The 26,269-nt window shown below is 45.6% G+C and overlaps 1 protein-coding gene across 1 annotated transcript in view; it reads left to right on the forward strand.

The window, feature by feature from the left end:
• Positions 1 to 26,269, forward strand: part of TULP4 (TUB like protein 4) — a 201,652-nt gene that overhangs the window by 118,233 nt on the left and 57,150 nt on the right. Inside the window, exons 3-4 of the mRNA XM_040238900.1 lie at positions 13,473 to 13,601; positions 22,258 to 22,419. Of these exons, the coding sequence (XP_040094834.1) occupies positions 13,473 to 13,601; positions 22,258 to 22,419 (291 nt within the window). The remainder of the gene's footprint in view (positions 1 to 13,472; positions 13,602 to 22,257; positions 22,420 to 26,269) is intronic.

Consider the following 26,269-nt stretch of genomic DNA (forward strand, 5'->3'; position numbering starts at 1 on the left):
GCTGGCACTGACACTGGAATCCCCACCAGCCCACGAGCCCCCATCAGCCCCCAACTCGCCCCCTCGGGTCTGAGGCATAACCAGGAGACAAGCCCATGGGCTTTGGGACATTCTTTGTGACTGCATTAAGGCGTAGACCCCCTTGGCTGCTGCATGGCCTCAGCCCTTGTCCTCGTCTGCAGAACCAGCTCACACAGGGCCCAGGTGGAGCTGTAACACTGCTTCTGTTAGGTTGGCAGTCCTGTCCTTCTCGTTTATGGAGACTAGGTTTATTTTGTTGTATGAAATACACTGATGACTTCCTGCTTTTTCATATATCATGAAATTTTGAACGTTTTAAGTCAGAAAGACACTAGGCGTTGATGAGGGCAGATGGAAACCCAAAAAACTGTCCAGGTTAGCTTCACGCTGGCCTGACTCCCTCGGCTCCAGCAGGCTAGTGGGTCGAGGAGGAGTAAGCGTCTCCTGTACCCATCTTCCGTTCTCAGCTGGGTCTCCTAACGAGAGAGACAAACAAGTGCAAAGCCCCCATATTTGTTTAATGTAAGTGTTACATGAGATGAGAGCCATCGTGAGGAAATGAGCCATGAAGCTGTGCTTAATCCTGGGTGTCTGGTGCTGGCTTGATGAGAGGGGGGTGGTGGGAACAGGACAGGACAGAAGGGCCGTGGCTCAGCGCAGGGAACTGGGGTGACCTAGCAAGGCATGGTCCATCCAGCCCTCTCACGTCCCTCCATCCCTCGGGTTCAGGGAGGCCACCTCCGACATGAGGATCTGAGGGGCTGCCTCGGGGGAGAAGGATGAGGGCGGGTCAGAGTCCTTTGTCCTCCTGCTGTTTCTCAGGTTCCTTCCTTGTAAACTCTCCAGCATGCAGCGTGTGCCGTGCATTTGGGGGATGTGTCTTGACCCTCATCTGGGTGATGACCACGCAGGTGTACCAAGTGCCCCAACCCATAGCTGAGGTTCCCACCTCCCTTACCGGGCCTGCCAGCCAACCCTGGGGTGCCTGCAGTCTTTGGCTGCTCTGATCTGTGAAGCCAGCCCGTCACCCCTGGTAAATGCCACGTGGGGGAAAGGCTTCACCACTTCTCCATGCCAGGCTTATGGCAGGCAGGCTCCTGTCTTGAATGTAGCTCACCACCTGGTGTGACCGCCCAGGCCTGGAGCTGGTGAAGTTCCCTCGTGGTTGAGTGGAAAAGAATCCACCAGCCAGTGCAGTAGATGTGGGTTCAGTCCCTAGGTTGGGAACATCCCCTGGAGAAGGAAATGGCAACCCACACCAGTATTCTTGCCTGGAAGATCCCGTGGACAGAGGAGCCTGGCAGGCTGCAGTCCATGTGGTCACAGAGAGTTGGACACGACTGAGCAACTGACGCACTGACATAGACACATACATATGTGGTTAGTATCCATATATGTTTTATACACACATGGAAGCCATGTCCTGTCATATCTGTCTGGATCAGCCCTGTACTTTTCTGGCTGGTGAAGACCCATTCTGACTGTAGGAAAAACATCAGTCCTGCCATTTTCTTGTTTGTGCTTGTGCTGCATAATTAGTTTTATCTTCACCTTTGTTTTCCTTGGAAGTGTCCTTTCAAAGCCGGTCATCCTCTCTGTGAGGCTGGCTTAGTTAAGCTGAGTGCACGTTGAACCCGGCCCTGGGCGTGTAGGGCCCCGTACAGCTCCTGCTCCCCGCCGGTGCCCGGCCTGTCGTATCTCAACCAGGTAACCTTTCCCAGTCTGGGAAAGGGGACCTACTGTAGTTCATATACTAAATATTATTAATAACATTTTTGTTTGCCATCTCCCCATATCCCGCGGATTGCCTTTGGCACACCCAGGGCACCTGCAGCTGGGCTGCCGGGTCAGTGGGAGGTGGTTGTGGGGTTTGCCTGCTGAGCCCTGAGCCAGTCCTGAGACTCCACGGCGGGGCAGCGAGGCCTCTGCCATGTGGTCAGGACCACAGCTCTCTTTGCCTCGTGCTGGCACATTTTCCTTCCAAGATGGGCTGTGTGATCTTCTTCACTAGAGTCTTTGGTCGATGGTTTCTGTCCTCTTGAAAAATGACCTCATGTTCAAAATGGTCAGGAGTCAGCCATGTGACTGCAGTCTCCCTGGGGCTGTTGATCAGGCTTCCACCGGACAACAGGAATTTTCAGCCCTGTAAATGTGAAGACCCAGACTTCTCTTGACTTTGTGTAAAGTTTAACTGCAAATGGCCACCCTTTTCCAATTCAATCCCTTGCTCTTACCAAAAATTTTACAAAGTGAATCTTACCTTTCCTATTTCTGCTGGAGAAATAAGTTCTGAACACACGCAGAGGCCCTCCCTCCCTGTTGCCTTCTCCCTTGTGTGTGTGTGTGTCTGTCTGTGTGTGTGTGTTTTCCTGCTGCTCAGGCCTCTCGCGAGTGCCCTTCCTGAGGCGCCTGGTAGGAGGTGCACCTGGAGCTGAAGCATCTTCCAGTCCCTGGGTGCCATCACTGCCCTGCCTTCAGGGCCTAGGGAGCTCCCAGACCGGTTTTGTGAGACTGCCGAGGAGTTGCCAAAAGCCCAACCCAGAATTTCTGATCACCTGGTCTTCGGCAGCCTGAGAATTTGCATTTTCCCACAAATTCCCAGGTGGTTCTGTGCTGCTGAACCTGGGGCAGGACTTTGTGAGCCACTGACCAAGTTTCTCATCTTACAGACTTACAGAGCATCTCTGGTTTGGTGCCCTTAAAGCAGAGTCTGAGATGGGGTCTGAGTCGTTGCCCCATGGGGGTTGGAACAGTTTACTGAAGGAGGGGCTCTCAGGGGAGAGCGAGTAGGTGGCTTGGGGTGAGCGGGGCCAGACTCGACGAGGGATCCAGCTCCACTCCTGCAGCCAGAGACACAGGGTGAAGGGCGCAGTCGCCTCCAGGGCTGTGTGCTTTCTCCCTGCTGAGAGCTGGGCAGAGAGCGAACCTCAGACGCTCCCATTTGGGGTGGGCTTTGGGAGACTGCCTAGCCGAGCCAATGGGAGGGAGTGAGGGGGTGCAGGGGACATGGTTCAGGCTGGGGCAGGCGGGGCTCTTGGGGCTGGAACAGAGGCTGGAGGCTGGGTTTTTACTGCTCACGAGAACATGGGTGGAATATGACACCCAGGCCACTCTCTGAGCTGAGGATTCCTCACCAGCATTAGAAACCAATATGCTTCTTAATAGCAGCCGCTAATGTGGGGCTTGTCCAGGCCCTGGCCCCAGACTTGCGCATGCATCGTCTCTAAGAGGAAGGCAGGCAGTTCAGAGATAAAGACAGGCTTTGGGGTCTGACCGACCAGGGTCATTGCTGGCTTTGTCTCCACTTGCTGAGAGACTCGAGGGAAACTGATGGGCACCTCTAAACCGAGTTTCCTCACCTTTGCAGTGGGGATGGTCCTCATCACCCCATAGGGGGTTTGCGTGAGGATTAAGGGAGGTGACATGTGTGAAGAACTCAGGAGATGATGGCAAGTCTAGAACCGAACGATGGTGACTCTTCTCTCCAGTTGCTCTTGCAGCAGTCCTGTTGGTCACGTGCTAACACCTCTGTTTACAGATTGAGCAAACCAAGGCTCAGCAGGTCATGCGGCTCACCAGGGGCTAGCAAGGCATGTGTCCTGTTTTGGGTTAGCAGCACTCATGATGGAATGGAGTTGACTCTTGTCTTTACAGGTTAGTAAAACAGTGGCTGAATTCTTTGACCATTCACGTTGCCTTTGGTAATTCCCTTCACAAAGAATGTTATGTTTGCATCTGCCAACAGGCTCTAGAGATGTGTAGAATAATGGATCTTCAGCAAGATGGAAAAAAGTTGAACTTTAGTAATGGAAACATAGAACTAAATGCAAATACAGTTACTAACTAGGAATTTAGGTTTAAAAAGAACTGAAAGTACATTTCAGGGATTTCAGGCTGTTGACTGAGATCTAGTGGTAAGTTATACTGCAGAGGCACATATGCCCAGAAATGAAACACTGAGAAGTATTTTGAAGGGGAAATCTCAAGTGCCAAATATATTGGGGAATCTATAATTTTTTGTTTGAAGCTGGCAAAAAGCCCACCCCAGTTTTCATTCTAAAAGGGAGTATTGGGCAGAAATCTCTTGCCTTTTGAAAGAATTCTAGATAATAAGTGTTTTTGCAGGGAATGCTAACAGTGCCCTGGCCCTGGGGGTTTGGAGGCACCTGAAAATGCCTTTCCTGCAGAGACCTGTGCTAACAAAGCCTCCGCATAGAGCATTCCTAGCACCTCACTGAGCCGGTGGCTGGACAGTTAACTTGACTGCCTCCTAGTCCTGAGAGCTTCTCGAGCATGTGAGCCAAGTGCCAGACTTGGCTGCCTCTCTAGCTCCAGCTTGGTGTCTGGAGCAGGGCAAATGCTCAATAAATATATGAAGTGCCTGAGGTTCCTCCACTGTGTCCTATGCATTTTAATTGGGGTGTAAACCCAGTGTCATTTGCCTATTAATGCTGCAGTCTGCCACCTCGGTATCTCTTGTAAATAATTGCATTGTTGAAAATGACTTAAATCCTCTTGGTCGTGGTTTTATAGTCAGTTATTAATGCAGAATTTCTGTTCTAGCCTTTCAAAGTGTGAAAGTCATACTTCAGTTTGAGAAGAAGCTCAGCAGGGCTTTGCCCCATCCTAAGCTATCTTTATTTTGTGTATTTCTGTGCATTGTGTAACTTAAAGAGTGATGGGGTTTCATTTCCTAACATGGAATCATTGATGGGACAACTGGTATTCTTGGCTGTGTGCTGAAGTAAGCAAGCAGCAACTAAGGTCTCGGTAAGGCCTCTCAGTTGAGAAGAGAACAGCTGCAGGTAATTTTGGTTCACCTGTTGTTCAACCAGGTTCAGGTTGACCTGTTGTTCAGACAGAGCTCACACTTTCATCCTTTGCGCACGTTCTGGGTCTTCGTGTGAAGTGTCTCCCACAACCCAAGAATTAAACGGAAGATATCAGACAATGGCGAGTGCCAGAGCCGGAGCTGTGCTGGGCCCTTCCATTTGAAGGTGCTCCAGGGACCCCTGTGTGGTGGAGCCTTGGGCTGAGGGCGTGGGTGAGGCCTTAGCAGCGTTCAGCAGGTAGTGAGTGCTCCAGACCTAGAGACTCCTCACACAGTCCGAAGCTCACCTGAGCCTGGGCTCCTCACTTAGCTCACTTAGAGTGCTGTCTTCTAACTTTTACTGTACGCTGGAGTCACCCTAGTAGGTGGAGACTGCACCTCCTCACTGTTCTTCTTTTCTTTTTCTTTTTTTCCAATGGATATGACTTCTTTATAGTTCTCAGTGACCATCTGGTTTTGTATAAGTGTTTCAATCTGTACCACAATGTGGTTAAAATTAATCTCTCAAAAGCAGTGTGGTATTCAGGATGATTTTTAGGAGCCTGAGTCTTCATGCTGGCTCAGAGAGAAGTCATGGGAAGGCCTTGGATAAAACTTGGATGTATGTTGTTGAACGAGAATGTTCCCTGATTTACTGAGAAAGTTGTGAAGGTTCCCAGGGATGCTCTGAGGACAAGTTAAATAGAATTCTTTTGTGCTGCCTTGAACTTCAAAAGCACAAACATCACCCAAAACCCAGTTCTGAGTTGACCTCCCACAGATGATTCATTTCTTCCATATGGTGTTATCTTCATAATAACCATGTCTCAGAAAAAGTTGAAATGCAACCAAATGTACAGTGAGATGCATCCAAGGATTTTCTAACGAGAGTATTTAAAATTCTGGTTTCCTTCCCTTTAACTGAGAAGTCAGAGAAAGTTCAGTTAATTTTAATGCGACTGTGGTTTTCAGTATAAAACTGTACTGTTTTCCTTTCTATTTTCTCACAGACATCTATTCTTCACTTAATTTTTGTGATATAAATAATTTTGAAACAATAGCTATAGTCAATGCTATCCGCTAACTGATTATAAGAAGAAAATGAGGCAGGGGAGAGGGATAATTTAAGAATTTGAGATGAACATATACACACTACTATATATAAAATAGTAACCAACAAGGACCTACTGTATAGCACAGGGAACTATACTCAATATCTTATAATGATCTATAAAGGAAAAGAGTCTGAAAAAGTGTGTACATATATAATTGAATCACTTTGTTGTACACCTGAAACTAATGCAACATTGTAAGTGAAAGTGAAAGTCGCTCAGTTGTGTCTGACTCTTTTAGACCGCATGGACTATGTACAGTCTGTGAAATTCTCCAGGCCAGAATACTGGAGTGGGTAGCCGTTCCCTTCTCCAGGGGATCTTCCCAACCCAGTGATTGAACCCAGATCTCCTGTACTGCAGGCAGATTCTTTACCAGCTAAGCCACAAGGGAAGCCCCCAAATACTGGAGTGGGTAGACTATCCCTTCTCCAGCAGATCTTCCCGACCCAGGAATCAAACCCGGGTCTCACACGTTGCAGGTGGATTTTTTACCAACTGAGCTATCAGGGAAGCCCAACATTGTAAATCAACTGTATTTCAATAAAAAAGCAAAGCTAAACACCAGTCTGTAATTCCATTCCTGAGTGCGCTACTTTTCTACTTGGAATCCATTCAAACAACAATCAGGCAGTACCCTCGGCCTGGGACTGTGCCCGGCCCTGAGATACTGAAGGTGACGGTTCAGTGTGGGGTGGCTGAGCAGGAGGTGGGGAGCAGGTGCAGGTTAATTTGGGCGGGAAAACTCCCCATGGGAGGCCAGCTGCACTGTGGCTCTCGTATGACTCTGATCCTCGCGTGCGTTCTGTGTCTCGAGGCCGAGCAGCCAGCAGCAGCTGGCTTGTGCCCTCGTGCGGCTGCCTGCTGAGAAAGTCTGTAAACTCACCTCTGTGGTGGGTCTCTCATCTAACTGGAAACTGAGTCAGTTCCTGGAGCCCTCAGGAGCCCTCTGGTGGGACAGACCTTCAGGAGGACCCTGAGGGACTCTGATGAAGATGAGTCAGTGGTGTGTTTGGGGGAGGACTCCTGTCACTTTCCTGAGCAAGTCCTGGCTGGTTAACATGAGCTCTTTACCAAGGAGCTGCTCTTCCCAAGCACCCGGGTCTTGTGATGTGGGGACAGACAGCAGAAGCGGTCCATGAGTTTGTGGTTCAGTTTAAATACAAAATAGAGGAATAGGAAATTATTTGAAGGCAAGGTAATAATGTGTGCAGAGATTATGACAGGAAATGGAGTTAGTTATTGGGAAGTGATGTGAGAAACTTGCTGTTGGAAAGAGGAGGGTGAATGCACATTTATTTGGATTAAGGTGTCATGCAGGTCTGTTCACCAGGGAACGGGAGATACGAATCTCAAGGAATGTGCACCAAATAGTTAAGACAGCGTTTCAAGAAATGTTCATTTTCTATTTATATACTTCTGTAACATTTGAGTTTTACTTAGTGTGTGTTTCCATGATTAGAAAAAAGATTAAAAAGGAAAAATACATATGAGTTTTGACCAAAATGTTGATATTTTAACTTATGGCTGGTGGTCGGGTAATACCCAGGTCCTGATAGGCAGCTCAGGTCTCATGGAGACTTGCTGGACCATGGTTAAGTGTTTCGTCTGTTTCAGGCCAAGAGCTGTTTCTCAGAAGGAGAGTCGTTGTCTATGGAGGATGGCAGGGCTGTGCTCCAAACCCCGAGGCCTGCACCGAGATTCTTCCACCAAAGGCTCCAGACAGCACCCCTTTCTGACACTGATGCTTTGGGTACCACTGCATCTGCTGTATCATGTGACCTGGGCCACAGAGCAGATCACACGGTGGCCTGATCTATGAGGAGCTCTCTCTTCTTCTGGACCCCACTCAAAATCAGCAGCCTTTTGGGTCACTAGGTAAACAGGCCCGATTGTCACACCCAAATTAGGAACATGTAGCCTCCAAAATCCAAAGGGGCACAGTGAACTTGACACATGAAATTAACTGTCACTATACATGGAGACTCGGTTTTTATGTAACTCTTGAACTAATTACTTAAAATGCAACATCGCTCATGTTTTAAAAATCATAAGCAAGCACTTGGGAAGAAACTTGTATTTCGTGTCAGACTCTGAATCAAGTTATGATAACATATTCACTCAGCTGCACCCCTCCCATCAACTACATACCCTCTTACCAGGTGGTATGTCATGATCCATGTGCTAGATGTTTCTCTTGGGGGGTAAATATATCAGTATTTACGTTTTGTAGGATATTGCACTTAGGAGTAGGTATGCCATATTTGTTTAGTACTTGTCCAAATAGAATTCAGGGTGTCAAAGTATTAGAGCTGGGAGGATCTTCAGAAATGGTCTAGGCTGACTTCCTTTTTTAGACAATGAAGCTGCAGGGTGTTAGAGAGCAGACTGCTACCCGGGTTTTCTGTGGTCAGTGAGAAGCTTCCTGGTTCCAGCTGTGTCCTGCTCCCCAGAGCTGAGAGGCCTGCTATCGGCTGGGGTCAGCATCAGCCTGTCGGAGGGTGAGCTGAGGTTCTGTCTTCAGTTGTTAGCCTAGCCATGTGCCCGGAGCAGTGCTGTTTCCTGACCGAATGCTCGGTGTGCTGGGCTGAGAGAGAGGGATTTTAAAGAGCAAGATGCTGAGAATCCGGCCGTCTTAGCTGCTCTGAGAGCTGGAGAGGAACATCTTGAAAATTAATCTACTAGGTTAAGTGTATTATAAATCACTAAAATACACACCTGGTTGACAAAGAGTACTAATAATATATAATATATAAAACCTTAATTCAAATAGCCAAGTTAACTACTTTAATAATTGAATTTCCCTTCAGCGAATTTAGTGGCAGTTTATCACTTGGTAGATGCTTAAGAGCTTAAATCAGCCTTTTTTTTTTTTTTTTTGAGGCCGTAACATCACTGATGCTAAGGCCGCATCTAACCTTGGTTTGTCTTCTCGGAGTTGGGTGGATGGTAATATGGAGGTCCCCTAGTTGTAGTCCGCCTACCCCACCCCCTTAGATGAGTTGCTCCCAGGTCCCCTTGGCAGTTGGCTGTCCGCCTCTTGTTTCCCGCGTTCCAGGTTCCTTTTAAAGACATCCCCTTCCACGGATAGGCAGGACTTCCGCTCCTTGTTTAAAAGTTATCTTTCACCTACTTCTCATGGACTTCTCATCATTTGTGATATGTCTCCTGATTCTGCCCCAAGATTGTTTTTCTAGTTTTCTCAACGTTAAAAAAATTCTTTATTCTTTATTGATCATTATTTTTGGCTGTGCTGGGTCTTTGTTGCCGCACGGGGCTTCCCTGGCTGTGGCGAGCAGGGCCTGCTCTTACGTGAGATACGCAGGCCACTCACTGCAGTGGCTTCTCTGGTTGCAGAGCCTGGGCTCTGGGGCACTAGGGCCTCAGCAGTTGCGGCAGATGGGCTTAGTTGCTCCACAGCGTGTGGGATCTTCCCAACCCAGGGATCGAACCCATGTCTCCTGCATTGATTGGCAGGCGGATTCTTTACCACTGAGCCAGCAGGGAAGCCCTTCTGAACAATTTTTTGCAGCTCATTTTGGATGGTCAAAAATTCTAGACTAGATATTTCAGCATTCTAATTAAAAAAAACATTTGAGTATTCTTCACAAATACAATCATTTCCCTAGTATGAATCAATATTTCCCCCAAAATAGGCTCCTAAAATGATTATGCCTGACTTCACTTTGTAATTAGGAAGATATAAAGAACCGGGGATGAGTGTGCCTGGTTCCGAGCCCTTCTCTGCCTCCCGCCAGTTGGGTTTTGTGGGCAAGGGAACCTCCCTGAGCCTGTTTCCTTTTCTATAAAGTGAAGATGGGAATGCCTGCTCCAGGTACCAGGCTGTTTTGAGAATCAGATGCTTTTGTAGTCTATCTATGTTCTTCCAGATATAGGAGGTTAACTTCCTTGTTTTAGAATGGAACATTTTGAATCATCAGTTCAGTCACTCAGTCGTGTCTAGCTCTTTGTGACTCCATGGACTGCAGCACGCCAGGCCTCCCTGTCCATCACCAATTCCTGGAGCTTGCTCAAACTCATGTCCATCGAGTTAGTGATGCCATCCAACCATCTCATCCTCTGTCATCCCCTTCTCCTCCTGCCTTCAATCTTTCCCAGCATCAGCGTCTTATTTTCTAATGAGTCAGTTCTTTGCATCAGGTGGCCAAAGTATTAGAGCTTCAGCATCAGTCTTTCCAGTGAATATTCAGGACTGATTTCCTTTAGGATTGACTGGCTTGATCTCCTTGCTATCCAAGGGACTCCCAAGAGTCTTCTCTAGCACGACAATTCAAAAGCATCAGTTTTTGTACCAACACCATTTGAAGAGTTCCTGTCTCAAAAGATGAACATCCTTGAGGTGAATTAGCTGACACTAGGGCTTTGTTCTGTCTAAAAATAGTGCCAGGAATAGGAGGTGAAGTGACTTATTGAGGGCATTACAGTACAGCCCAAAGAACCCTTCCACAGACCTGCATTGCATTTTTACTGGGAATTTCTCTGCCTTTAATATTCCTCCATAAGTATTTATTGATAAGAATAACTATAAAACAACAGAAATCTTATTTTGGAGAGGGTGACAGGCTGGCATTTTGGGGGAATAATCAAAGACCTAAGTCAAAACTTGACTTACATTCTGTTTAGTAGAATGCACGCTTCACCTAACATTCTTAATGCTGGAGCTCTTTTGTGCCCAAAGCAAAGAGGAGCCCTGTCTTTCTCTAAGAGGGAAGGAAGGCTCTCCCTTGGAACGCTTGGGCAGCTACTCAGCGCCCTCCTGTGTGATCTGGGCTACTGAGAACCCAGCTGGCCCCACTCGCTTGGCAATTCCTCAGCACTCTGGTATGTCCTGACTCTGCCAGGCAGACTGGAGGGATTGGGAGAACAGGAAATAAGCTGCCGGGAGATAAGACGGGAGGCTCGGAATCACAGACGAAAGAGGAAATGAGAAAACTAACCCAGGGAAACAACACTGCCTTTGAAAACTTTATTTTTAAACCAAGAGTCACTGGAAAGATTTCTCTTAATTCAGGGCAGCAACCCACCTATATTCCATTACACCGGTTACACTCCCACCAAAGTAGTGTGTGGATGGGGGCTGCATTCTGTTAACTGCTGAGTCTCAACTCATCAGGAATTACGAAAAGATGAAGTCGAGTCTATGAACTTTTTGTTTGTCCAACAACTACTAGTGTTACCACAAGACCAAGACATTTTTAATGTTAGAAGTAACTGTAAAATATTTTTTTTACCTCTGCTCTTTTGTGTCCATGTCATGCTGTGACATGCAGGCTGTTCTGAAGGAGAGGTTTTACTGATGATGATAACTAAATATGCAACCATATGTGGCAATGCATGTTAAAGGAAAAAGGCAAAAGTATAGAAGATGTGACTCGCCTCTGTTTTCTGAATGATGATGCCTTGTCATCAAAGTACTATTCTGTAAGGAAGACTATAGTAGATAGTTCACCGTAGTAGTAATTTTCACCGTATTTAACTTAAATAGTTTAAAAGCGATCACATTCTTATTTGTCACACTGGGTCTTCCCGTCACTGTTCTGAAACGCACGAGTCGCTGTGGGCTTGGATGGTGAGCGTGTCTCGGGACCAGATTGTGGCACGCTGTGGTGAGCACTGCTCGGGCTAGGCACCACTGGGTCTGAAAGAAGTTTATGAAGTTGGCTGCTTGGAAATTCTAAATTTTATGATACATTTGGTACGTTTAAAGACACTTAAGAATTGGATCAGTAATTTAAATATAGAATTTAAAAAATTAGAATAAGTTAAAAGTGGAAGTCTTAGTCTCTCAGTCGCGTCTGACTCTTTGTGGCCCAGGGAACTATATAGCCCACCATGCTCCTCTGTCCATGGGATTTCCCAGGCAAGAGTACTGGAACAATTTGCCATTTCCTTCTCCTGGGGTTCTTCTCGACCCAGGGATGGAATTGCGGGCAGATTCTTTACTGCTGAGCCACCAGGGAAGCCCCTTTAGAAACTAAACTTTAAGAGAATGGGTCTGGATTTGTTGCTCCTCACCATCCACCTCCTCTCTGTCATATGTTCCCAGCTCTGCATATGGAGCAGAATGTGATGTCTGTTCAGTGAACTGAACTCCACACGGACCAGGATTTCTTAACTCCTACCCTTGCAACCTAACAGTTGGTAATAGGCAGTCAGTCAGTATTATTGGGTGTTGTTAAAATGCCTTTGGGAATTGAAAATAATGCAATAGTTTTCAGCCACTGTTCAAAGCTATAGCCGAATGAGACTCATAACTTTACACGGGGCTGTTTGGCATGCTCGCGGCATTCCTGCACGTCAGTGTTCAGAGGCGAGGGTGCCTCCACCCATCCCTCAGGTGGCCGGGGCTCTGGGGCGGAGGGAGCCTGGATCCGTGGGCACAGGAGGTGGGGGTCAGTGAGGGCAGCACCTGCAAAGCAGGAACCAGAGTGAGGCAGGCGGTCCTGGCCGAGGGACAGGGTCAGATGGGCCAGCGGCAGGCAGTGGGCAGTGCCTACATCCATGTAGAGCTTGCATCCGCTTGGCGTGGGGGCCACTGACCAGGTTAGATTGGCTGATGATGGCCAGGTCTCAGAAGATTGCAGCCTTTCCGCTCTTTATGCAGAGTTTTAAAAAAGAGCTGAATGAATGAAATCTCAGTCACCAGCACAGGCGGATCAGGCCACACTTTGGAACCTGCCCCAAAGTGACCCCAGGTGCTGGTTTTGTGTCTTCTTGCGACCACTTCATAGCCCCGTGTCCTTGCAGGTTTTACTGGGCTCTGTGAGGGCCGATGGCACCAACCACCTAGCAGGGTCCACCTGTAGCTGAGGGAGTGATAGTTGAGAAAGATGAAAATGATTTGTCCAGATTCAGAATTTATCAAATTTAAAAATTAAGTTTTTACATGCATCAGTTTTGAAGTTAATTATTTCTTCATCTTTCCTCTGTGATAAATCACAAGCAACTTATTTCTACTGTGTATTTTTTCCCAAATTGGCATGTTTAGATGCTGAACTATTTGGAAATAAGGTAGTCTTGGAAAAGACATAGAAAGTTTCACTTTGGGGAAAAAATGAGGTTAAATAGGCCTTACCCTTTCTTCTTCCTGTGGTAAATAAAGAGCCCCCGATTCAGATACACAATGAATTTTGAGAAAATTGCTTTCCCACCACACGGGACCATCAGAGGAGTGATCTGGTGCTGCAGGAGGCAGTGGGGGTACAGGCAGGCCCTGGCTTGCTCTCTGTTTTCATGGCGGTGGCCATTTTTCATGTTGGAGTTTATTATGGTTTGCTCAGATACCCGCTGTTTGTCAAGAAGCCTTGACACGTGGGCCAGTCCCTGAGACGCATCCATCCTTCCCTCTGCTGATCCGCCCCCCAGGCCTCTCCCTGCTCCTCCTGTCCCCCTTGAGTCCTTTCTTTGACCGCACTTTCTCTTTAGTTCTGGGTCTGATAACTTCGTGAACAGCTTCCATGCCCACGGGCTCCTTCTCTGCAGTAAATGTCTTCCTGGTCATCTTCCAGGTCGTGCTGGTGAGGTGGAACGAGCCATACCAGAAGCTGGCCACGTGTGATGCAGACGGCGGGATATTCGTGTGGATCCAGTACGAGGGCCGGTGGTCTGTGGAGCTGGTCAATGACCGAGGGGCCCAGGTGAGTGGCGGGAGACGCCTCAGGGCTGGGCAGAGGCGAGCGAGTGAAGCCAGGGCCTCCTCCTCGAGCTTCCTCTGGAGGGGGGAAGGACGGCGCCTCCATCTCTTCCAGCGTGCAGTGTTGTGAGAATCTCCACGTTCCGAGCAGTTGAATCTGTGAAGTCATTTTGCACCATCAGTGTTGTGCTTCCCTGTTGACTTGGACCCTCTGCAGTGCTCCTGGCGTGGGCGTGTCTGCACCCCTGCGAAGGTTTTTCCCCACGTTGTCGTCTTCCACGTGCTCTCGTGGGGGCACTCCGTGTGCCGTTCTCAGCACCTGCTCCTCAGGCGAGTTTCAGCCCTCGCTCGGTCAGGTTCCAGTTGGGGGGCCACCAGTGGTCGGCGCTCAGCCCCTCCTTTCCAGTGCCAGTTTGTCTCCACTCGGTGGGGAACCACTGCTCCTGGGACACCTGCTGAGCTGTGCTGTTTTAAAGCCCTCGGTGGGTTCCAGTGGCTGATGGCGCCAACCTGGCTCTCTCTCCCCGGGGACACAGCTGCACGGAGCTCCCGTCTCGGGTGCATAATGACTCGGGTCCCACCCGAGGATTTGCCAGGCCAGAGTCCTCGCGGGACCTTATTGATGAGGGGTTTCTTAGACTGTTTGACTCTGTAGGGATAGTCTTCACAACTGCCTTTCTGTATGTTTCCAAGGAAACGAATTCTTACTGTCTCTCCTCCCAGCTGTTGCTTAAATAAGCTACGAGCTCACCAACTTTGAGAGATGCAGACCGGTGAAGTGACAGAAAATTGCAGGGAATGAACCTGTTATCAGCAGTTACTGTTAGGCTGAGGAACTTCGTAGATACCATCACAGGAGGCAAACCTACCTCCCAGTAAAAACACAGTGTTCTATTTTTGTGAGTTTATTTATTTGGTAAGGTCAATGTACTAATTTTGATGGGCTCTAAGAAGGCCTTATCAGTTTACTATATCTCCCTGTGAGAGAAAGAAGGAAGAGACGGCAACCACCCTGTGCCTGCTCACTCACCTGAAATAGAGCCACAGATGTGGAGACCTCCACGCCCTGAGGAGTTCACGCTACCTGGAAGGTGGGCCTCATGGCCACGAGTGTGGGTGCTGGAGTCAGCCTCTTGGTCGTGACTCCTTGTAGGAGACACTTCACTTCTGTACCTCAGTTTGCTCTTCTGTACACTTGGGACTGTAACAGTATCTGCCTCCAGGGATAACTAGGAGGACTGTGCTCAGTTGCTCAGCCGTGTCCGACTCTTTGCGACCCCATGACTGTAGTCTCCTGCACTGCAGGTGGCTTCTCTACCAACTGAGCTACCAGGGAAGCCCAAGAGTACTGAAGTAGGCAGCCTATCCCTTCTCCAGGGGATCTTCCCAACCCAGGAATTGAGCTGGGGTCTCCTGCACTGCAGGCGGCTTCTCTACCAACTGAGCTACCAGGGAAGCCCAAGAGTACTGAAGTGGGCAGCCTGTCCCTTCTCCAGGGGATCTTCCCGACCCAGGAATCAAACCCAGGTCTCCTGCATTACAGGCGGCTTCTTTACCAACTGAGCTACCAGGGACACCCTACTCGGAGGATTACATAGGATTAAATACAGAAAATGCTATGACACCATCTGGACATGGTGGTTGACCCCATGAGTTGTGACGGTGCCTGAAGCACTGTGAGGTGCTGACACCCAAAGACCTCAACCCCAGGGTATACCTGCCCTTAAACAGTCACCAGGAGGTCATCACCAGAGACCAGCTTCAGGCCTTGAGGCAGCAACTGTTCATGGCGTTCTGTCCAGTGCAGATTTCCCTGAACTTGCCCATGAAGGTCTCTAGAGTGCTGTTGTTCTCCCATCCATTGAAGTGTGAACTCTTTCCCTAGAGGGGCCCAGCGATCAGATGAGGCCTATCTTCAGACCTTGGCTGACATGAGGTCTTCCAAGCACTACTTGGAGAAGGGCAGCAAGGGGAACCTCGGGGTACCACTCGGTACTGGCCTTCCCTCAGTCTCCGCAGGAACCCTGCTGGGCAGATGTTACTCTGAGTTAACGAAGGAAAGAACTCGGGCCGCGGAGGCCGAGTAACTCACCCAGGGAAGTTTTTGAACCCAGGGTTGACTCCAGACCTCTGTCTTGTTCCCAGATGATAAACTGTTTTCTGTTTAGCAGAAATGCATGTGTTCGTGGTATGTCCATAGAGCTCAGGCTTCACCACCATCAGCCCCAGGGTGCTGCCGAACTGTGTCCTGGTGATGAGGAGTGAGGCTTCTGCCTTCTCTGGTGGTAGCTGTGTGGTCTCTGCCGCCACATTGTCCCTCGGCTTTTCTTTTCATTGAGAGTTCGCTACAGAAAATTGTTTTAGAAATGAGAGAGGATGACTTCAGAGCTGGAGGTGAATGGGCTTCCATGGACCAGAGAGCATCTGGAAGCACCTAGAATCTCACAAAAGCCTGTACCCTTCAGGTTGATCCAAAGTAACCACTGTATCTTGTGATCTGATCCAGATTTTTATATAGTTTTGCTCTTGGGCCTTCTGATTCTGCAAACCTCAGAACCCACTGAGCAAGTATGGTTAAGCGCTTACATTTTGGGGAGTTTCGGTTGCTTTTAATTCTGTTGTGGCCACGTCTTGTCTGAGAAGCGTCACGCTCCGATGACGATGACTCACTGGTGGAGGGAGCGGAGGGGCTGTGTGCTGGCAGCAGTGTCTGGGGGGAGGAGGCGCGTCCTTGAAGTCTGTCCAGAGAGCCATGAGACTCTGGAGAAGAAATGACAGGTGATCTTTGTTATATAGCGTGCCTTTCATTGTCACGAAGTAACCAAACATTTGGCAGAAGCCAAGTGAAGCTTTATCACTCTTTTTTTCAGGAAATGATTGTGAGTCCTTTATTTCAGAAATGAGTCTGGAGGCGTGCCTGCATTATGTTATAGTATTAGTCACAGGCCGGCTGTGCCAGGCACAGGTCTCGGGCCGACTGAGGGAAGGCTGCCTTGGGCAGGGGCCATCAGGCTGCTCGCTCTCATCAGGGCAGGAATGCAGGCCACCTCTGCATCAGAAAGACTGACAAAGAAGGGCTTTCTGCTTGTTTCCATTATAGCACGGGGGACTCCTTTCCTCTGGTTTTGCTTTCCCAGTTTTGATATAGTCTTATCACTCTGTGCTGACCTAATTTAATACTCTCAATTAGTTTCTGTAAACATCCTGTATTACCAATTTTTTGTGATTGTAAGATTGCTGGTATCTCAGAGAAGCGACTTATCACTGGCTATACGTTTTAGCCTCTAGTAAGAAGCTGCTCCTTTTATACAAAGATAAATGAGTTAAACTGCATGTAAATAAGTAGCGTTATCATTGCAAAATGAAAAGACTTCTGAATTTTATTGCAGAATTAATGTGTTGTCTGTCAAAAATCTTTTTGGTCCTTAAGAAAAACTAAATAATTTAATTGGTTGGAACATAAGGACAGAGAAACCAAAATTCTGAGTTTTCCTAAGCAAACAGCATTTTTTCAGTAACTTCAGATGAGCGGTCAAGAAGTCATCTCACACAGTTCTGCCATGGCCGTGATGGAAACATGCTGGTCACTGACAACCTATAACCCCGTTTGGGAAAACAGCAAAAAGCTCATGTCCTATTTTGTGTTTGTTCATTTATTTTATTATTATCTGCAATGTGATAAATCCAGTAGTGCTACAAATTTTAAAGGAGGTGAACATTTCCAAGTATAAGCAACAGGGAAATTCATAGATACCAACTTCTTTTTAGGTTAGAAAAGATATAAAAGGTAATACAGACTGCTTCCCTGGTAGCTCAGATGGTAAAGAATCTGCCTGCAGTGCAGGAGACACGGGTTTGATCTCTGGGTCGGGAAGATCCCCTGGAGAAGGGAATGGCAACCCACTCCAGTCTTCTTGCCTGGAGAATCCCACGGAAAAGAGAAGCCTGGTAGCCTACAGTCCATGGGGTCACAAAGAGTCAGACACGACTGAGCGACTAACACACACACAAACTGAAAAAGTAAATTCCGGTGATAGAAACAGGATCAAAATACCACTAATTAGAATAAATGTAAATGGACTGACTTCACCAATCAAGATGATGCTTGACTGATTGCATTTCTAAAACATAGCCATGTGTTTATTAAGAGTCACACCTGAAACTTGACGTGTACAGGTTTAAAAGGATGAAAAAATATTGAGCATACATCCAGAAAAAAAAAAGCTGGGGTAGCAAATATTACTTTCAGAGAAGATAGACTTCAAGATAGAAAGTAATGTTTAGTTTGTAGAGTGCTACCACATAATGATAAAAGGTGTAGTTTACTAAGATGATATTTTAAATAGATATGTACTTATTAATAATAATATCAAAATACATGAAGGAAATTGATAGAACTTAAAGTAAAGATTGATAAATTCGTTGATATACTGAGAGGTTTCAACAACAAAAGGAATCAGCAAAGGTTTAGAAGATCTGAGCAACACAGTTAATGAGCTTGATCTAATGGACATTTGTAGTTTCTGAATTCACCAGTTAGAGAACCAAGGATCATTTGAATGTTTACAAAAATTGATCATGTTCTAAGGTTTCACAGATTTTTTTCTTTGAAGGGGCAGATAGTACATATTTTAAGCTTTGTGGACTAGGAATCACACTGTAGGATATTATGTAAGTACTGTATAACAAGAAAGGAAACTAGAAAAGTTTCTGTTGATAAAATTAAAAGCTTGTTTATGGATGCTAAAATTTGAATTTTATATAATTTTGCATATAACAAAATATTCTTCTCTTAATTTTTTTCCCTGACCCCTTAAAGCTATAGTTTTTGGACTGTTCAAAAATAGGTGGCAGGGCAGATTTGGCCCGCTGGCCATAGTTTGCCACCCTGGATTTTAGGATGTTAATAAAACAAAAACAGATTTTGATTGGTAGGTGTCATGATTATGGACCATAATTTCTGAATGGGTTAGAAGTTAATAACAAAAACATAAATTTAAGAAATTGCTGGGAATTCCTTTGTGGTCCAATGGTTAGAACTCAGTGCTTTCACTGCCTGGGCCCAGGTTCAATCTCCCAAAATTTGTTCTTTGGAAACAAATCAATGAAACTGATAAATTGCTGGCAAGACTTGAGTAAGAGAAGAAAGATAAAACCTAAAATAATTTTATGAATGAAAAGTTGAACATAACTATAGATAAGGTAGAGATTACAAGATAATCAAAGGTAAATAAAAGATGCGTAGGTAATTCAGTAAGGGGAAGAAAAGTCTTTTTTTAAGTTGAATGATAGCATACAACATTATATTGATTTCAGATGTACAACATAATGATTCAGTATTTGTATCAATTGGGAAATGATCACCACAGTAAGTCTAGTTGACATACTAGGAATAGTCTTTTTGACAAATGGAGCAGAAAAACTGAATATCTGTACTGAAATTTTAAAAAGTAGAATCTTGATTCTTACCATATATCCTGTGCAGAAATTAACTTCTAAATGAAACATAGACATAAATGTAAAAGCACACACTTCTGGAATACCAGACCACTTTACCTATCTCCTGAGAAATTTGTATGCATATCAGGAAGCAACAATTAGAACCAAACTTCAGACAAATGATCAGTTTAGAATTGGGAAAGGAGTAAGACAAGGCTGTATATTGTCACCCTTAACTTCTGTGCAGAGTACATAATGCGAAATGCTGGGCTGGAAGAATCTCAAACTGGAATCAAGATTGCCAGAAGTGTCAGCAGCCTCAGGTATGCAAATGATACCACCCTAATGACAGAGAGTGAAGAGAAACTAAAGAGCCTCTTGATGAGCATGAAAGAGGAGAGTGAAAAAGCTGGCTTAAAGCTCAACATGGAAAAAACTAAGATCTTGGAATCCAGTCCCATCACTTCATGGCAAATAAAAGGGGAATAAGTGGAAGCAATGACAGATTTTATTTTCCTGGGCTCCAAAATCACTGTGGACAGTGACTACAGCCATGAAATTACAATTCACTTTCTCCTTGGGAGGAAAGCTATGACAAACCTAGACAGCATATTAAAAAGCAGAGACATCAGTTTGCTGACAAAGGTCCATATAGTCTAAGCTGTGGTTCTTCCAGTAGTCATGGACATGAGAGTTGGACCATAAAGAAGCCTGAGCACTGCAGAATGATGCTTTCGAACTGTGGTGCTGGAGAAGACTCTTAAGTGTCCCTTGGACAACAAGAAGATCAAACCAGTCAATCCTAAAGGAAATAAACCCTGAACATTCATTGGAAGGACTGATGCTGAAGCTGAAGCTCCAGTACTTTGGTCACCTGATGTGAAGAGCTGACTCCTTTGAAAAGACTCTGATGCTGGGAAAGATTGAAGGCATAAGGAAAAGAGGATGGCAGAGAATGAAATTGTAGATAGCATCACTGACTCAATGGACATGAATTTGAGCAAACTCCGGAAGATGAAGGACAGAGGAGCCTGACATGCTTCAGTCCTTGAGGTTGCAGAGAGTCAGACAACTTACCAACTAAATAACACTTCTGGAAAGCTTGGGTTTGCCTTGTTGGGTTACGCAAAGGTTTCTTGGATTGGATACAAAAAACCTGAAACATAAGAGAGAAAACTTGACATTGGACTTCATCAAAATTTAAAACTTTTACTTTTTGAAAGAGATTGTTAAGAAAATGAAAAGGCGAGGTACAGAATGGGAGAAATTACTTGAAGCACATATTTTGATAGAGGATTGTATCTAGAATTTTTACATCAAAGTAAGGTAAAAGACTCATGTATATGTGTGTGAATGTATGTATGTGTGTGTATTTACATATGTATGTATATATTTGTAATGAATAGGTAAACATGAATGGATATACAAATATATATGGCAAGGAATGTGAACAGGTAGGTTCCAAAAGACGATGTGCACATAATCAAGAAGCACATGAAATGACGCTCAGCACGTTAGTCATTCGGGAATTAAATTAAAATTAAAAACAGTGTCCTACCACTACACACGTAGAATAGCTAAAATAAAAGACTGGCAGCATCAGGTGCTGTGAGGTGTGGACCTGCTCGTGCGCACTGCTGACAGGAGTGTAGAATGGTTTACCCACTTTGGAAAAGTTTGGTGATTTCTTATGCATTTAAACATACACTTACATCTGACCCAGCAATTAATTCCGTTCTTAGGTATTTACTCAAGAAAAAATGAAACCATATGTCTTGCACATGAATCTTCACAGCAGTTTTGTAATAACCAAATTCTGGAAACCACCCAAATACCCAGCAATTTGGAGAAATGAATAAGTTGTGGCACATTTATGCAATAGAATATTGTTATCTATAAAAAGGAATGAACTACTGGTGCACACAAGAGTTCAGAATACACTCAGAGTTATTACTCTCAGTTAGTCATAAACAAACGTGAGCATACTGTGTGCTTCTGTTCATGCAAAATTCCTAGAATAAACAGCTAGTGACAGAAATTAGATCATTAGTTGCCTCAGACCGAGGGTGAGGGTAGGGAATTGACTGCCAAAGGGAACTTTATTACATATAAATTATAGCTCACTAAAGTTGGTATTTAAAAGAATACTATCAACAACTACTTGCCAAGAGTTTTGAAAACTTACATGAAGTAGACAAATTCCTGAAAACATTTTATAATAGAATTGACTGAAGAAGAAATAAAAAGCTTGAAAGCTTGACTGGTGCTAACACTATTAAAGAGTGAAGCAATGGTTAAAAATCTTCTCGTAGAAAAATGCAGAGCCGGATGGTTTCACAGGCATGTTCCACCAGCCTTTGAGGCAACAGGTCAGGTTGGTATATACAAATTCTTCCCAGCCATGGCTAAAAAGGGACTACTGTCCAACTCATACTGAGAGGTCAGCATAACCCTAATAAATTCAAACAAAGACATTAAAAAAAAAAAATCATGAGTTTGACTCACTCCTGTATGTACATGTAGATATAGAAATTCCAAACACATAAGCAAATCAACTTCAAAGGGCAATACTTTACCCAGGTTGGGCTTTTTGTAGCTATGCAAGGATGGCATAAAACTGAGAAGTAATTTACTGCAGTAATAGATGAAAAGAGAAAGAAACGTGTGGTCATTTGAATAAATGCATTTGATAGAACTCAACACACAAGTATAAGTAATGTTTTCTGGTTAGATTATTTCTCATTTTGATTGTGGGAATGTTGTTAGCAAGACTGAGAAACATATGATCAGAAACTGAAAGCTTTGCTTTCTTGATAAGTGACCAAGAGACACTGATGGAGAATCTGTTAGTATAAGGGGGAGGCCGTAGACCAAACAGTGTTTAAAAGTAAGGATGCTGGGACACAGCCCTGGGACAGTCTTGGCTCTGCCACTGGCCACTCTGTAAGACCAGGGAGGAATTAATATGTCCCCTGTGGAAGGTATTATCATGGGCTTGATGAAGTAACGTGTGTGTGAAGCCCTTAGCATGCACTGGCGTATGCTTTCCAAACAGTGTCTTTTATATATTACTGTTAAAATACATACAATATAGTATAGTGTCTGTTTAAGGCCATCTTGATTTTAGCCAAAGGCTCAGGTAATGACTACAAATAGTCTTTGTTGAAAGTGCTTTCCCTTTCAGATTACAAGCTGACTCCTTTTGTCTGTGTGTCCCAAAGGTGAGCGATTTCACATGGAGCCACGATGGGACGCAAGCACTTATTTCATATCGAGATGGGTTTGTCCTGGTTGGTTCTGTCAGTGGACAAAGACACTGGTCATCTGAGATCAACTTGGAAAGTCAAATCACCTGTGGCATATGGACGCCTGATGACCAGCAGGTAACGCCTCTTGCCCATGATGTGTCACGTTCCAGCCGCGTAAGCTGAGGGCGAAAGGCATTCAGTGTCAGCACAGGGAGAGGGCGGGGGAGAGCCAGCTCCAAAGGCTCACAAAGAGTCACAAAGGAAAAGAGCACTGAGCTTGCCCAAGTAACGACCGACACACAAATTTTGTGTGAACCGTAGATTGAGGAAATAATATGCCCCGTCCGTATTGTAAATAGAGTTAATAATTATACAAAATACTCATACAAAAGTATTTTAAAGTCTACAGAAAGAGCCAATTAATAAATGGATAATGGACATGAATTATTCACAAAAGAGGTTCAGCTTGTCAGTAATCATGGTGTTCCCACCATGTATGTATTCTGGGGGAAAAAAGCAAAATTATACAATGAGGGTATATTTTCACTTATTAACAGAAAAGGTGATATAGATGATTTTAGTGATCATTCATAAGAGCTTAATCAAATATTCTCGTTCATTGCTGGTAATAATATGCATTAGATCTTTGAGGAAGCAAAAATTTAATACAATTTTTAAGTGAGTCTTAAAAATTATCATCTGTTTTGATCTAGTAATATTCTTTAGGAATTTATCTAAAACAAAATGGGAAGAAAATAAAAGTTGTAGTCATTAAAGCATTTATAATAGTAAAAGTTTGGCAGCAGTCTGCTAGTATAAAAAATGGTTAAGTAAACCATGGTATAACCACTTAAAGGATCATATTGGAGTTCAGTAAGTTAGAGATTGTGGTTATAAAGATGATGTATAATCATCTTGTGATATAGTGTTAAGAAAAAAGCCAGGATATGAAATGGTCTGTGTGGTGTGAGTACCACATCATAAAACAACCAAAGGAAACTACCCATCTTGTAAAAAGAACTAGAAGGAAATTAATCAAAATGTCACAAGGAGGTGGTTACTTTATGCTGATAAGCCTCTGGGGTCATTTTTAAAACCTGATTTCAAATTTTCCTTTAATGTGCCTATTTTATATTCATGATAAAATAATATATAATAACCTAATAAAATTATCTATTGATTATTTACTTATTTTTTCAAGTAAAACCTTTGTAAATATAAAACTTGTGTTTTCCAAGTACCGCAGAATCCATTAAATGCCAGGACATTTCACACTCAAGATTTCAGTTTAATTTTGTTAAAGTATAATATGAAACCATAAATTTGGGGGGAACTTTTTTTTCAATGAATTGCTTGCCTGTAGTCACTGTATATTTCATAGTTACAGTTTTTTCAAGTAAAAATGTTGAGTATTTCTTTGTCTTCTCAAAATTTGTGAGAATTACAAAAGGTAGTCTGTTCTGAACTTCTGAGTCTCTTCCCTCACCCTCCCCTAGAGGCATCTGATTACCCAGTAGCATGTGTGTTTCTGCGTGAAGTGTTTGGGTTTATTTACTGCATCGGTTTATTTCTGTAGGCTTCTGCTGTCCCTGCTGTCTGCTCAGAGGCTGCGTCTGCGGCCCAGTGAGTGACCTCGCACGCAGGCAGTTAACCTCTCCCTGCTTCAGTTTCCTCCTCTGTGACGAGGGGTGTGAATTATTTCCTGCCTCATTCCCAGGGCTTTTGTAATGACCAGTTAAGGGAACACATGTGCAGGCACTTCAGACTATGTCAGAGGAAGTCTCGGCTTCACATTCTTCTCTCGCCTAGAGTGATGGAACCTAAGGCTCCTGTCTCAGTCCCCCGTGAGCTGTGCCAACCATATGACCCCAGCAGACTGCACACCTGGAGTGTGACAGGCATGGGGCCTGGAGATGTGTGGGACACAGTGGGTGAGATGCCCACTTGCCTTTGAGGGCCTTGGGCTGCTCCAGGAAGCCAGCCCACAGGCTTCCTGTGCTGCGTCCCCCGTGGTTGCCGAGGTAGCAGACAGCGTGGGCGGGATGAAGTGGAGATGGGCTGCAGCTTCGAAGCCCAGCTGAGACCATGGACTTGGTTCCCTCGGCCGGTCGGCAGGACCTCAGGGCAGCTTTGCAGGTGGTTGGGCTCCTGGCCCACGCCTCAGTCTAGATGACTGTTTTTGTGGGTCTGTATTTAGAGCTAATGGATGAAGTTTCATTTGAGCAAAATGCTCCATTGCCTTTCAAAAAATATTGCCGACCTTGGAAGAATTCAACACAGAGAAGAGATGAATGGATGCTCTGTGGGTCATGTTTGAACTGAAACATTCCTCCCTCTGTCTCGGTCATTCTTTCATATCTCTTGCTTGGTTTCAAAATTATTCATGGAAAAAGAGTATGAAGACAGTGTAGTGTTTGTAATGTAGTTAATAACCTTCTGTCTTTGATGTAAACAGTCTCCAGGATGCCCCCTCCCGCCACATCTTTCTTTTTTAATTTGTGTTTTTATCGCAGTATAATTGCTTTGCAATGTTGGTTGCTGCTGGACAACAGTGTGAATCAACCACAAGTATACATATATCCCCTCCCTGTTGAGCCTCCCTCCACCCCCATCCCACCCCTCTGTGTCATCACAGAGCACCAGGCTGAGCCCCCTGTGCTGTGTACAGCAGCTTCCCACTAGCTATCTGTTTTACACATGGTCGTGTATATATATCATTGTTCCTCTCTCATCTTGAGACAGTTCTGTGATGGGATTCTAGGCTGCTTCCTGTTAACTCTTTAAAATACAAGCAGTACTGTTTTACAAACAAGTGATTTTGAGATCTAGCTATTTTCCTATTTGTCATATATATGCATATATTTTTTCAGTTTTGGGGGGAGTGGTCTGGGTAGGTGGACACCGTGGCTCTTCAGACGTAAATGTTTACACATATGCAGCCAACTCGCATTGAGCCTTGGCCGGGTGTTGCTCACTGTCGGAGCCTTTCAGCTGGCTCTGGAGAACTTGAGGTGTGTCTCCATTAGGAAAGGTAGGCATGTCTCGGGGTGAACGCCGCTCTCCTCAGAGGACACCGAGGATCTGTGCCCACAAGAGCAGGACGGAGGAAAGAGCCTCAGACTTGGAGCTGACAAGTTTAGGTTAAATGAAGAAAGAATTTTGTGGTCACAGTTCTGAGCAGAAAAGCACCAGAAGAAAACTCTCCCTAGTTTCCGCCGTTCCTGGGAGAACTGCAAGAAAGCAGCTTGCAGAACCAGTCCTCTGGGGCAGGGGCCAGGGCTCTGCAGAGGACTTCTCAGGCTGGTGGCCTTGTCCCGTTCTTGTCCCAGGTGCCCCTTCTCTGTCACAGCTCCCTCGAGAGGCATGTGATGGTGTGGGTGCGCCAGCCGTGTATGGCTTCTTTTAAGGGACCTCAGGTGTCAAAGCCATGTGCCGGTGAGGCGAGTTAGCAACACGTGTTTCCACAGTCAGTGCAGCCCCTGATCAAATAGGGCTTGTTCCGTCCCGGCATTTGCGGTTTCCCTCCCCGAGCCAGTTGCCCTTCCCACTGGACCCAGTCCTGGCCTGCTGGCCTATCCTGCCAGCTCCCCCGATTTCTTCTCAAACTGCCTGCCCCCGGGCACTGGGGTCTTGGGACATCTTCTCCCCGGGCTCCTCTATTGGCTGAAGGTCGTCTCCCAGCAGCCCCCTGGGCTCCTGCACTCCTCCCCTCTTGCTGGGCTTCAGCCTCAGCCTCCCCTCTTCTCTCCTGTCCTCGGGGTAATTTCTTCTGCTGCCTTTTGTGCACCTCTAGCTTCCCAGCTCTGTGCTGTGCTCCTGTCTCCCTCTCGTCCTTTGCACCAAGCCCAGGCTGCCCACAGACCACCCTCCCGCCGCCGGAATCCCACGTGGTCCGTGCTCCGCATTAGTCTCCAGGCCCGCCCTGCGCCTCTGTTGCTGATCCTCTCCACAACCAGGCGGGACTTGTGCCCAACTTTGCTTCTTC

The sequence above is a fragment of the Oryx dammah genome, unplaced genomic scaffold (assembly GCF_014754425.2).
Source record: "Oryx dammah isolate SB20612 unplaced genomic scaffold, SCBI_Odam_1.1 HiC_scaffold_4, whole genome shotgun sequence".
Lineage (NCBI taxonomy): Eukaryota > Metazoa > Chordata > Mammalia > Artiodactyla > Bovidae > Oryx > Oryx dammah.